This window comes from Phoxinus phoxinus, assembly GCF_949152265.1.
Source record: "Phoxinus phoxinus genome assembly, chromosome: 22".
NCBI lineage: Eukaryota > Metazoa > Chordata > Actinopteri > Cypriniformes > Leuciscidae > Phoxinus > Phoxinus phoxinus.
Genome location: NC_136897.1, coordinates 21,801,622 through 21,815,706, shown reverse-complemented (window position 1 = coordinate 21,815,706; position 14,085 = coordinate 21,801,622). Strand labels below are relative to the sequence as shown.

The 14,085-nt window shown below is 38.9% G+C and overlaps 1 protein-coding gene across 1 annotated transcript in view; it reads right to left on the bottom strand.

The window, feature by feature from the left end:
* The window catches only part of sipa1l2 (signal-induced proliferation-associated 1 like 2), a 66,307-nt gene that overhangs the window by 18,894 nt on the left and 33,328 nt on the right, over nucleotides 1–14,085 (bottom strand). Inside the window, 9 exon segments of the mRNA XM_079598017.1 lie at nucleotides 14–151; nucleotides 1,466–1,690; nucleotides 4,664–4,938; nucleotides 6,694–7,214; nucleotides 7,217–7,278; nucleotides 8,156–8,313; nucleotides 9,809–9,912; nucleotides 10,229–10,403; nucleotides 13,636–13,824. Coding sequence (XP_079454143.1) covers nucleotides 14–151; nucleotides 1,466–1,690; nucleotides 4,664–4,938; nucleotides 6,694–7,214; nucleotides 7,217–7,278; nucleotides 8,156–8,313; nucleotides 9,809–9,912; nucleotides 10,229–10,403; nucleotides 13,636–13,824 — 1,847 coding nt within the window.

Sequence of the window (14,085 nt, the reverse complement as noted above, 5' to 3'; positions counted from 1 at the left end):
AGAATCTCATTACCCATCATAACCGGCTTTCTGGGCCCATGTGCCGCAGGGACCGGGGTCACTGGAGGTTGATTGGTTACTGGGAGAACTGCAGTAGTGCTGGCCGGGATTTCCAGACGGACTCTGAACCATCTCAAAGTCCTGCAACACCCTGCAATGAGCAAACACAGGGCAGGAGCTCATTAATCAAAACTCTGGTAGCACAAGCAATGAGAGCACTGCAACAAGACTCATTCATATTCTGGACCGGAGGGAGGAAACACTGTCAAAAAAAGTGGTGGAGCAGATTCTATTAATAGCAGGACCCCGTGTCTCCAGGGCTGGGAACGTCTGTGCATTCCAGAGGGGGAAATAAGAGAAACATACTCCAGGAAGGAATGACATGCCATGTGCAACGCAGATCCCAGCTGAGGATGGGATGACAGCCTGGGTGAAGAGGCCACAAAGGTGTGTGCATTTCAGACAAGGTGAAGACACACGCATGCAACACACAGTCACTCAATTGTACAAGAAGACACGCATTATGAAGGGATCCCAAGTCTACAGCACCGGAAAATCAAGTTCCCAATTAGCTCAGCCTGAAAGGCGTCTCCTGAAAAATGCCAAAGCCACATCAGACTTTTTTGCATACTTTTTTGCTTCCTTGAATGCACAGGGTGGCACGTATCATCCTTAATAGCCTCTATATGCTCCCTTTCGGGGTTTCCCAGTGGATATGTCAGCAGAGATATGTCTGAATGATCAGACATCACAGTTATGAATCATTGTTCCTTAAAGTTCCTGTTGCCGAGCCCGATGAAAACCAGGTGTAGCTGTTTGCTACCTTTGTTGGCACATTCACAGTGGCGACCAACTATATACTATATAATTAATAGTATAATGATTTTTTAAAAGTGTAATATTTTTACGTTGATTTAAAAAAAAAAAAAACAGGATTCAGACATCATTACAGTAATGACAATAAGAGAAGTTGGCAAAAGCAGTGCACTATTTAGAGAGATAATATAAGACGATTAAATACATTTTCAGTGTGTATAATGAGCCAAAAAATAGTTTGTCCTTGTTTCTGACTTCAGGCATGTTTTTGCTTTAGCGGTCCATGTAAAACTAATGTTCAGATCAATCAGCATTATATAAAAAATGGGTGTTATCTATTCTGAATATCAACCGTGAAAGGAGACAGCCTAGAACAGAAAAGGCCTAGAGACTGTATTGACATGAAGAAATCAATGCACGTGCACAAATAAACAGCTGAATTCTGGATGACCCACGTGCTGTATTTGCTGAGATCAATTACACAAACCAAACCAATCCACTCTGCATCTCCATCTCTTCCCTATATTTTTTTCCTCACATTTATATGAGATTTGGATCATGATAATATACACTAGTGAAATTACAGGTAAATATTTGAATGAAAGAGCAGATTATGTGTTTGGAAGGAGATTATCACATATTTCCTTACCTGGATCCATCCTGGTACTTCTTATCGAAAGAAGTGCTGCGTGAGATGGCAGCTTGAGCGTACTGGAACATCTGTTGGCCCGGGGAGGGTTGATCTGGACCCTGAGTGGGAGAAACTCGAGACAGCGGCAGCCCTTGGGGAACGTGAGTCATCCTGTGCCAACCAGGGCCGGCACCAAGAGTCTTGTACTCCATGACGGGGACACGATACAGCTCTGAGGCACCTCTGAAAAACACAAATTACCATGGGTTTTACACGTTACAATGTTGAATTTTGAACATAATATCATAGTAATACCATTGTATATTCATAAAGTCACTAAGGCGGTTGTTAAAATGTTTTCATTTTTTTGAAAGATGTCTCATATGCTTATCATTGCTGCATTTATTAAATACAATAAAGGCAGCAATATTGTGAAATACTAACTATTTTCCATTTTAATATATTATAAAATGTAATTTATTACTGTGATGGCAAAGCTGAATTTTCAGCATCATTACTCCAGTCTTCAGTGTCACATGATCCTTCAGAAATCATTCTAATATGCTGAATTGCTGCTCAGGGAAACATTTCTTATGATCAATGTTGAAAAAAGTAGTGCCGCTTTTGTGGAAACCAGGATTCTTTAATGAAGAGAAAGTTCAAAAGAACAGTATTTATTTTAAATAGAAATCTTTGGTAACATTCTAAATGTTTTTACTGTCATGTGATCAATTTAATGTCCTTGCAGAATAAAAGTATTAATTTATTTAAAAAAAACATACCTCAAACATTTTAACTTTACATAGCATGTAAATACCTTACACCGTCCATATGATAATCATTGAGTAAAATAGTATGACAATTTACCACTGTATCTATTTGATACATTAGAGGGGCTTATAAGTTAAAATCGGCGCACATCACTCAAAATAGCCGCACATTTTATTTTTGATGACTCAGATGACCACCTATGTTATTTAGTGACTCATTTTGAGCATGGTGAACAATAGTAAACTGATTTGTGTTTTCAGGTCGAGTTACTTTCCTCTACAGTTTAGCAAGCAGAAATTCTTGATCCTTTAAACAGGGACAATTGCAGCTTACCATCCAGCTAGCATCATTTGCATCATTACCTGATTTCTAAGATATATAGGATATACATGCTTTGTGATAGCGAGCATATTGTGCGTTTCATGTTCATGGGGCGCCTACATCAGCGAACCCAGTGATTATCTCCACTTAGAAACAACTTGCATTATATCAACAGCACGACATGTACCTGACAACATATTTAATTATAGAAAAGCCAGCAGGGATTAATCACATTCATACTATGGATTAACCTGTTTTTTTGGATAGATCACGTCCCCCCCCACCCAAAGTTAATTAGCCTTGAAATTGCTGAGAGGTTGAAATTAGCATTGTGGGGGCAGACCTATCCTTCCAAAGGAATGAGGATTATCATGGCAGTTGAGTTACAGGTCAGAGCCCCGCAAAAGCAGGAGAACCTCCTTCACGCCCCTGAGCTGACTGGATAACTTCCGGCTGTTGACGTTCTCTCACTCTCTCTCACACACACACACACGATTTGGAATAATATAAAGTGACATGTGACTCCTTTCAACAGATCTAACCAAACACATTCAGAATTCATTTTTCCATTTCAAATTATCACTCAATTGTTATTCTAAAATATAATTTGTAATTAAAAACAAAAAACGTGAATTAAATGAGAAAAAAAGCAAAATAGAGGCATTTTTTTACTAGTGGTCTCAGGTTTTTGGACCCCACCACTGTAAATAATTGTTAGCCGTGTTTAGAGCCAGGCTATTTCTATGAATCCATTCCAATTTATCAATCTATTGTATTTTTCTAGTCCGTCATTGCAAGTGAAATGCAAAATTCAGCATCAAGGGATGATTTTGTTAGGGAAATTGGCAGAAAATATTAAAAGATAATCACTGCAGGGCTGTTTGGCAAGAGAAAAGACACATCCGCAAATGAGATGACAAATGGTATCAGATAAATGATGTACTGTATTTTGCTGTGATTATCTGTGGCGGGTGTTATTAGAGAGGGAGAAACCAAAAGAACAAACAGAAAATTAACACAAGTCCACCCCACATCAGCGGGATTCATTGATGGTTCATGATACGTTTCCGAACTAATCCACTCTGTTCCAACCACACGCACTGAAATACTTCCGAAACAAGAATCTCTGGTGATCTTCTTGAGCCAAGAGCTGGAACAGGCGAGGGCTCTCAAGACAGATTCTCACAGCCTCTACAATGAAACACAGTACTTCAAAAAGTACTTCTATGAAGAACAATGCACTCTTAGACTCTCGCACACAAATTCTTGGAATTGAGAAATGTCTTACAAACAAAGGCTTGCGAATAAAAAACATGCACGTTCATTAACTATAAAGTTCGAGACATCTCTACAGACTGCAGAACTAAAGTATTTTTTAGATCCAATTGAAAATCCAATGACATCCAATCACAATATTATTGCTCATCTCTCTGATCTGTAGCCAAATATAACCCTGACTTGTCCTGGCATGCTTTAACTATAGTTCTCTGGAAACGACTTGCCCAAGATACAGCTATTTAGAGCAGTTAAAGTCAACCAGAAATGCAAGCAATCTTCTATAAATTCGTGTTTACAAAGAGCACAGAGCGCTTGATATCTGTGGCTTTCATGCCTTGCAGGGGGGGGCGATAAAAGTCAATCCAGTTATTGACAGTCTAGAGGGTCACTTTAATCTCAGCCTTCAGATGTTCTTGGTAAGCCCTCAGCTCTTCTGAAATGAGCAAACAGAACATGAGGCACGTGTTCAACAAAGTTCAACAGGGTTCTGGGTCGCTTTCTATTTCAGGACAGTTGGTTTCTTTCATGTAAAGGCTCAAAAAAAAAAAAAAGCAGACTATAATCATATCATTCACAGATTATCCCAAGAGGATTAATCTTCTCTTTAGGAGATGACCTCTGTTTACCCATGTGTGCCCATCTGTCCGCATTAAAGGTTCAGTTTTAATGGTTGTTTTTGAAAATGTGGCCATGACAAAGAAAATACCAGGTTTATAACAAATGCTGCATCTTTGAGTAATACACACATTTTCAGCATTTTGAACAATTTAAAGATTTTTTTTTTACATTTTAATAAGTAAGGAGGAAACGAAAAGCCACCAATGGAAGATGGAGGACCAACTGTACCTTCTGGGGGTGCCGTCCTCGTGTGGGTGTATGACCACCACAGTAACCGGTGTGGATGTCCGCAGATAGTCAATCATCTGCTCGTGAGTTAGAGTCCCAACAGCGACCTTGCAGATCTCCACCAAACGGCATCCGGGGCGAAGTCCTGCCTGCCAGGCGAACCCGAACGGCTCCACATCGGCTACCACACCCTCAAAGTTGACGTGGAAGCCCAGCTGTCCCAGGGCATTTCTGCGCAGGGTCATCTCTAGCGTCTCACAACCCCTGGTGACCATCTGCGGAGAAGACAGAGCAGACGTAATTACTTTAGCCATCTGAAACGAGGCTTTTTGTCACCTCAGCGACTTTTAAAGATAAAATCTGTGCTGTGATCATGGGCAGAAGGTCCTGCACAGGTAAGCATGCAGATGGGTTGGCAGGTATGCAGAGATATAGATGATGACTGAAGCCAGATCTCTGAAGGATGAAATTAACCGATGTCAAACCAACATGGGAGAGCACAACATGCTGATTGTCTCATGAATAACACATTCCTACAACCCGAACTGAGAATCTGACACCTAAAACAAACGTATGTGTGATATAGCAGCTTAAACCTTTTGAATGCACTTTATCCAAAAACACAGTTTTAAGCAAACCGTTTCTGATCTTACTCAGACTCTGCAAAGCTACTAAGAGCCCAAAGGCATCTTTATAAGCACCCACAAAAACAACAAAAGCACTTTGATGAGATTATGGTGCTTAAAACAATACTGTATAAGCTTTCCTTTTTTAAGTTAGAAAGGATGGTCACAGTTTAGATTAGGGTCCAATTCTCACTATTACCTCACTATTAACTACGACTTTGGCCTCAATAAACTCTTAATTACTGCTTGTTAAGAGTTAGTAAGGTAGTTATGTTTAGGTATTGGGTAGGATTAAGAAATGTAGAATATGGTCATGCAGAATAAGGCATTAATATGTGCTTTACAAGTACTAATAAACAGCCAATATCCAAGTAATATGTATGCTAATAAGCAACTAGTTACTAGTTAGTGAGCTAGTTAGTGAGCATTGGACCCTAAACCCTAGAATTGGACCCTAAAGTGTTACTGAAAGGGTTTAATTAGACGCAGATTGGCTTTTACACCTAGATTGGCTTTTACACCCCCCCCCCCCCCCCCCCCCAACACCTAGATTTTAATTGAAATGCTTAAAACATACAATATAATCATAAATCATAAATTAAAGGGACAATTCACCCAAAAGTGTAAACCCTCAAGTCGTTCTTAACCTGTATTCACTCACTTTCTTCTGCACAAGAGAAAAGGATGTTCTTAATCAATGCAAGCCAATGGGGTACAAAAAAAGTCACTGACTTTTATTTTATGGACCAAAACAAATAAACTACAATACTTTTAACTAAAATACGTCTTGTGTTCCACGTAAGAAAAGTCAGCAATACAGAATGACACGAGGGTGAGTAAATGATGACTGAGTTTTAATTTAGTGCTGATGGTCTGCTGCACAAATGCTATGATAATGACAGCAAACCACCCAATGTAAAAAACACATTTAAGAGCTTGTGAAAAGTTAAAGCACAGAATTTTACAAGCTGTCAAATCTCACAAAGAGAATGGACCACACATGCTGCCTGGGTCGATCACAATAAACAGCATGTATACCCATTTAAGCCTCCATTGCACTGTAGCCTGCAGGTCTGGCCCAACTGAGCATGAATGGGTGGCAATAAAGAAAGAAGTGGAACTAATATTGTTTTATTAAGGCGTGTGTTGATGTATGTACTTATCCCAAAGTGAATAAAGTGAATGGTTCTGGTAAGCTTAAGGTAAACTAAGGTACTGTGATCTGCTCTAACATGGTCTTTCTACCTTTATAATGCTAATTCATTAACCCTTGGCCCCTGATTGCGAGAGAAACTTGATCCTGTAGACCAACACTGCTCGCTTATTCACAGTAAAAGGGCAAGCTTGGTCTGAGCTTCAGCTTAGATTAAAATTGATCTTTCCTCTTGGATTGGCTACTCATACCTCTAATCGCTGTACGACCTCTCGAACTTCCTCTGGGCATCCGTCCTGCACGGAAAACACCACACAGTCGCCACGCTCGTAAAAGAGCTTCACCCTGCCAACCGTGGAGGACGAGCTCCAACCAATGACGTCCTTGCAGTAACAGTTGAAAACCACTTCCCGAGTTGCTTCCTCAATGAGCGCCACAAACTCGCGGGAGATGGACAGCAAACAACCGATATCGGTGGACTGGCAGCTGTCCCGGGCTACCACCGACCATGTGATGGCTCCCGTACTTTGCAGATGAGCATTGTTCCTTGGGCGGCTGCGTTCCTTCCTTTTGGCGCCTAGGGTGATGAAGCTGAATTTTGCACCTGATGCGTCCACAGGCGTTGCACCGGTGAAGTTTAACACTAGGTCTTTAAGGTATTCCTGGCGGGTACGCGACGCCATGGCGCGGAACTTCTCAGACTTGTGGGCTGCGTTTTCGCTGTTGATCACCTTGGCTAGAAGGAAGTCCCGGAAAACGGCAGACTTTGGGACATCACTCCCTTGGGTATGGGAGGTCCAAACGGAGGCACATCTTTGGATCTGGCAACCGCAACACTAGAAATATGATGAAAAGAGTTTAGTCACTTCAAATAAATGCTGTTATAAGCATCAAAGAATCCTAAAAAATCTATCACAAGAGACTTCTTTCAAAACATAAAAGACCCTTGCGACCCCAAACTTTTGAACAACATCTAATAATGTAATATAATATAACATAATATAGATTAGAATGTTAGATCATGTATGCATGTATGCATGTATGTATGCATGTATATATATATATATATATATATATATATATATATACATATATATCATTTATTTAAATACTTGCATATATAATATTAAGATAGGATAGGAGATATCATTTCCACATTCAACATTAATATGTCATATGCACAAAGGCGGGAAGCACATTGTTCCTGTGAGAAAAAAATGCATAGAGAGGTTTTTCCGTTTGACTTCATCATTGACATCAATTCTGAAATCATGCCGCAGAAGTCTCTCACAGATCTGTTCAGAAGATGAGACAGGCAATTTTGCTTTGAGACAGGTTCCAGCCTCCTTCAGCTCTCTGCAATGTTACGCTGAACAAGCTTAAGAGGTACACACTGAGTAAATAAGACTGGAAATTGAATTCCCTTCGATCTTATCCTTTAATCCTCCCTATCGTTCTGAGAGGTCAAATCTGACTGTCACCAAGCTGTTTGGAAAGCATCTTCATCTGCCTCCACCCCCTGTCCCACTAAGATGAAATCTCTAATTTACAAAATTGGATTTATTCAGGATGGGTTAGGCATGACTTTAAAAACAGTATTTAGTTCAGCAAAGACACATGTATAAACCAAACCACCATCCGTATTGGAAAACAGAAGCATGTATTGAACAGGCTAGGCTGAAAATGATAATTAATTGACATTGTACATCTTACCTGTAACACACATGCTCTGTACAAGGATTGTGGACTTTGACGATGATGAAGACATGTTGAAAGTGAGAGCGTATGTTTTGGGGTGTGAATGGAAAAGCTCCTGGTTCCTGGAAAATTATGGTAACGATGTCATTTCCAATGTGCCTCTTCCTCAGTAGCTGAATAGGGGAACAGATCATAGGAAGAAAGTCAACACAGAGCACATAAAATAAAAACATAAAAACACAAAATAAAGTGAACGCATCAAGCTCATGGACATTGTACTTGACGAAACATAATTGTAACATGTACTGCACACTGGACAAATAACTGTTTGTAATAAAGCTTAGGTAACGTGTAAATATAAAGGTTTAGCTGTAGTCTACTGTAGATCCCTTGGACTAATCTCTTTGTCAGCAGAGAGAGAGTGAGAGAGTGAGAGTGAGAGTGAGAGAGAGAGAGAGAGAGAGAGAGAGAGAGAGAGAGAGAGAGAGAGAGAGAGAGAGAGAGAGAGAGAGAGAGAGAGAGAGAGAGAGAGAGAGAGAGAGAGAGAGAGAGAGAGAGAGAGAGAGAGAGAGAGAGAGAGAGAGAGAGAGAGAGAGAGAGAGAGAGAGAGAGAGATCAGAGGTGTAGTGAACTAAAACTCAAAGCTGTGGAGATCTTCACCAGCTTATATTCTAAGATTATCCCTATTGGTCCATGATCCTATGGACAGAAAACCACAAATCCCACAAATCAGCCAAATAAAGACACTTTCAAGGGCTCCTTTACTTCTCTTTCTAATCATTCTGTAAAAACAGCTTTCTTTTAAAAGCACAAATCACAATTTCATTATCCGACTGAGCTCAGTCTATCCATGGGGATTTCAGGAAGTCATTGACGGAAAGCTGTTATGGTGTTAAATTAATCTACGACTCTATTAGGATTGTTCCGCCCATTAAAAAGTACAGCGGATGAAGGAAATAAATCTTTTAAAATTTGTTCCACCAAATAAATGCATCAAAAAAATGACATTCTTAATAATCATCCTTGATACGTCTTGCTTTTCACTGTGCAACTGAAAAGGGAGCTCTTTTTTTTCATTTTGTATTTTTTTTTAAGACGGGGGCATTCAGACGGTTGCCATGACAACGTGGCCTGCCCGCTGAAGTGTTTACAATTAGCAGGATGCAGGACAATTGGTCTGGGCTCTGTGAGGTCTGTAGATGCACAGATCACAGATCAAGACCCGGCACTTGAAGAGAGAGCTGACGACGGCTGAAAGAGTTTTGTGTAGACACGACCGAGTAAGTGATCAGACCTGAATCTCATTTGACCAGGTGCTTATTCAAGTGTGCATAAATCAGCAGGAAGGCTGCTCTATCTTGGACTATCTGCTTTTTTGTTTGTAATACTAAAATAATAATGGGACCAAAGCACATGTGTTAAATATCTACATTTTATATGAAAACGTGATCATTTACTACCATTTGAAAGTAAAAAGTAGTTTATTCCTGTGATGGTAAAGCTGAATATTCAGCATCATTACTCCAGTCTTCAGTGTCACATGATCCTTCAGAAATCATTATAAAATGCTGATTTGCGGCTCAGGAAACATTTCTTATTATCAATGTTGAAAACAATAGTGCTGCTTAATATTTTTGAGGTCATGTGATCACTGAAAGTCTGACTCACTTGTTGCCTGTTGTTGGGCGTGTAGGGCAGCATTGTAGAGACGTGAAACATCAGCTCAAAGTCTTTATAGGTGGTGTAGAGAGAGTGAGTGCCAGTGGAGTCCGCTGCAGAGAACATGTGATTATATCACACATACGAGTATAAAAGCAGTATATTAAAGACACATACACATGATGAAATACAAAATTAGTCTCTTGCAGTTCAATATTAATTTGCAAATGGCTCATCTGCACAGACTAAGAGATTATGAGAAACTGTCCATTGCCCTATTTGCACTGACTGAGAACAAATATGGTATTAACAAAACCCATTTCAGAAATGAACCCGAAGCTGCCAAGCAGCTTGTCAAAGAATCACAGCGGTGAACGCGGATCAAACATTCAAATATTTTGAAGATATCATCGTGAGAAGAGCACTCACTTTTGTTGTCCAGCTGTGCCCTGTACTTGCTGAACCCCTTCAGTCGGACTCTCTGACCAAGTAAATCCAGGAACTCATCCAGTGCGGGACTACCACTCTCGTTATTGTACATCTCCTCCTCTGTGCTCTGCCCGGCCTGGCAGTGCAGGATGCCCACTTTGTGCTGGTAACTCAGCTACAAATTTCAAAGAGTAAAAACACAATCAGTTTCAATCATCGTAATGATATTTGACAAGTTTTTCTGTACATCTCCCTACAAGTTTGCGCCAGCTATTACATCCTTCCCTCAACCCTAATTACATGGCTCTCTGAAATAGCCTACTGGCCAATCACTGCATTCTGTGGTCATTTTTTTATGTATTTTTTACACTGTACAGTACATTTTACTCGTTCCGGGACACTGATCTTCTAGACTGTAGTCCTTTCATGTATTGTATCATTCTGTGGTCTCTTTATTTACATATAATAAAATGATTTAAACTCATACTGTTTAATAAAAAAACACTTGGCTCAGGGTCTTGATCATCCTTTCTGCGTTTATTCTGCAATAATGACCACCCTGACTGTATATTAACCCTTTACCTGTGTTACCAGTGCTATTTTAGTATTATCTATATACCATTATAGTATTTTAATAATATAGTATTAATATTTTGAATTAGCTTTAATTTTATGTTTTCTTTTTAATTTTAGTTTAGGTTGTAGTCATTTTGTTATGTGCTTTAGTCACTTATATATTTCAATTAGTTGCCAATATCTCTAATATTTGTGAACGTTTTTATTATTTAATACACATTTTATATGTATATCTTTATTTTATTTCTGCTTTTCTGCTATTTCAATTAGCGAAAAATATATTTCAGTTAAAAATAACAACACTGTCCCTTACATATTACATGGCAGGATTTATTACATAACAGAATCAATTTAGAAGCACTTCTAAAAAAAAAATAACGACCTCACAAGAGAGCACAGTTAAAAATAAAAATAAAAGATATACATTTATCCAATCTTCAACATAGTCTACAGGAAAACATTTAACACACTTTTAAAGCACATTATGTTCTGGTAATATACATTGTCTACCACAAGTGGTGATATAGTCATGTTAAGTGCTATCAATCAATGCAAAAGCCTGACACATAATGACATGCAGACTGGTCTCAGATGCCACTTTTGCATAATGTATGAGAGACACATACCAGCCAGAAACTAAAGGAAGAGGCTATGGAACCAGACAGCCAAACAAGCATTTATTTGGACAATTATTAAAAGATAATTTAAAAGATATGATACTTAACAAAAATAATATGAAATGCTGAAAGGGGGACAATCTGAAGAAAGCTGGTTTACAATGACATAGGAATTTTGAAGAGGTCTACAATAATTGTCCAAAATCACCCATAATTCCCACCCCGTACCAATTTTTTAAAAATGGTAAAAGCAATTTTAGTGCTATTCTTACAATTGCTTTGGCTTTTGTCCCATAAAAATGCCACCAACAGTCTAGAGGGGAATAGCAAAACCACCCAAAAAAGCCATTATCAAAGAGGGGGTAGAACAGGGAGAGAGTATGAAGGCGCGATGAAGAAAAAAAAAAAAAAACCCCGACAAAGACGGGGACTCAAGAAAGCATAAGACAAGCAATGATTTTCTTTCATTTTCACCCTAAGTGTTGCTGGTCACAGTTGGTAGCGTCTCAGATGGGTCAAGTGGCCCGTTATGTGTAGCTAGGTGGTTGCCATGGTGATGTTTTCTGTGGTTTTGCTGAATAATTTGCCTTGAAAACTAGTTACCTCCTGTCTGAATGCTGGAAGGGCGGACAATAGTTGAATCATCATTTTACAATGAGGTCCTCAATAAGGTATTCGTTGAACTTGATTGATTTGAGATGACTAAATACCATTTGAAATAATTACCATCATTAATTTAACAACTATCTGCACTCAATGCATTCATTGTTCTGAATCTACAGGGTTACTGTTCAGGGTTTCCACTCTGGCCCGTCGTGTGGCTGCAATATCGATCAAGACTTTTACTGCTTCTCAGATTCCATTCAGTCAATTTACTGACAAAACTGCTCATCTCTCTGTTCAACTCTCAGTCTAAGAAGTCCGTCAATAAGTAATTGGATCTTTGTTTTCTATAAAAGGTTCCTTTAGTAAAACACTGTCTTATCCAGACACACCTGTAATTTGAACCCTCAAACGGAAATGTTGTAAGGCCATCAGCAGCACCTGATAGGCGCCTTGCCCAAAGGAACTACTTTACAAGCTCAATCTTGCTTAAGTTATCAAATGAACAACAGCTTTTAAGGATGTCACATCATCAGCAGAGGTTAAAACATCTGTTTCTGGTTTTATCAGTATGCAATAAAACTAAGCGAATGGGACATGAAGGATATAACTGATGGTTTCTTAAACCCCCACTTGATTATGTCTTAGTAATTACAGGCCTTGCGGACATGTACGGTTCACAACATTGTACATTGTTTGCAATGAATCATCACGGAGAATGAAGGTTTCTTCCCTCCTGTCACTTTGTGTTAGCCAAACTGTCTCTTACTGTCCAAACGGTGGTACGATTACTTTACAGCCTGTCTGTATTGTGGGAAATGCTTATGGTTGCACTTACAAAAGAAGCATATATTTGGGTAGTTAACAAAAAAAGTTAATGGAAGTATTATATTTAACATCAACATTTGTCATTAAAATAGTCATATCTGCATAAGGGAAACAGTATACCTTAGGTCCTGTAACTGCTACATTTAGTTTACAAGATTAAATTAAATTAATTAATAAACTGTCGACTTAAACATTTTTTTTTTTTTTTTTTAAATGGTCATATGGCATAACAAACATAAAACAAATAAATTAAGAAAGAAATATTCTATGCAGTCTCTCTTTTAATATGAGCACATCATAAAATAATAGTTAATAATAATAGTTCTGGTCTTGTATGTTGACTGAACAATACAGCAGGGTTCATACACATTTCTACCAATACATTTCCATGACTTTTGAGGCAAATATTCATGACCTAAAGTTCCATGAAACATCTGTGTATAGGCCTACATGTAAAATAAGAATAAAAATCCATGTTGAATTTTCAAATCACAGCATATCTTAACTAATTGATGACAAGCTATGTGGCAAATCAGTTTTTTTGGTTTAAGTAAGTGTAGGTGCGTTCACGCCATGACATAATTACTGCAATTACGTGATTTAAACTTGTAAAAAGCATTGTGCTCGTAATTACATGCTATGTTAGCTCAAGTACGTTCTTCTAGCATGATAACTAAAAAAAAAAATATATAAATATGGTATTTAAAAAGGTAAAATCAAATAAATGAGCAACACACTTTCTATGTGTAAAACTATCTGTAGACATTTTAGTACTGTACGTACCCCCTGCTGATCTAGCTTCAGCAGTTGTTCTGGGACTTTAGGTGAGCTGGTGGCCAGTCTGAGGCACTGAATGTTGACCTCGGGAACTACGTACTCCAGCACCTCTTTAAGAGGGAGACCACGTGACGTCCCATGCTTTACCGTGGAGGGGACGGCATCCTCCATGATTGAGCCTCTCAAAGTGGTGAGCTGAAAATGGACAGAGTGAAGACAGAAGTTTATATTCATAGAAAAGAAGGAAATAGTTCATATTGTTGGTGGAACTGAGCAAATGTATCCATTAAATGAAATACACGGCACGCACGAATCCTATTACTGAACAGATGGATAAACCATTCTGGTCTCTCAAATGGCAAAGCACTCTTTAAGAGTGCCTCGTCTATGGTGCTGAATCCAGCGACATGCCCTGCCAACCTTTTCGATGAATAATTGAGTTCAACTAACTGTGGC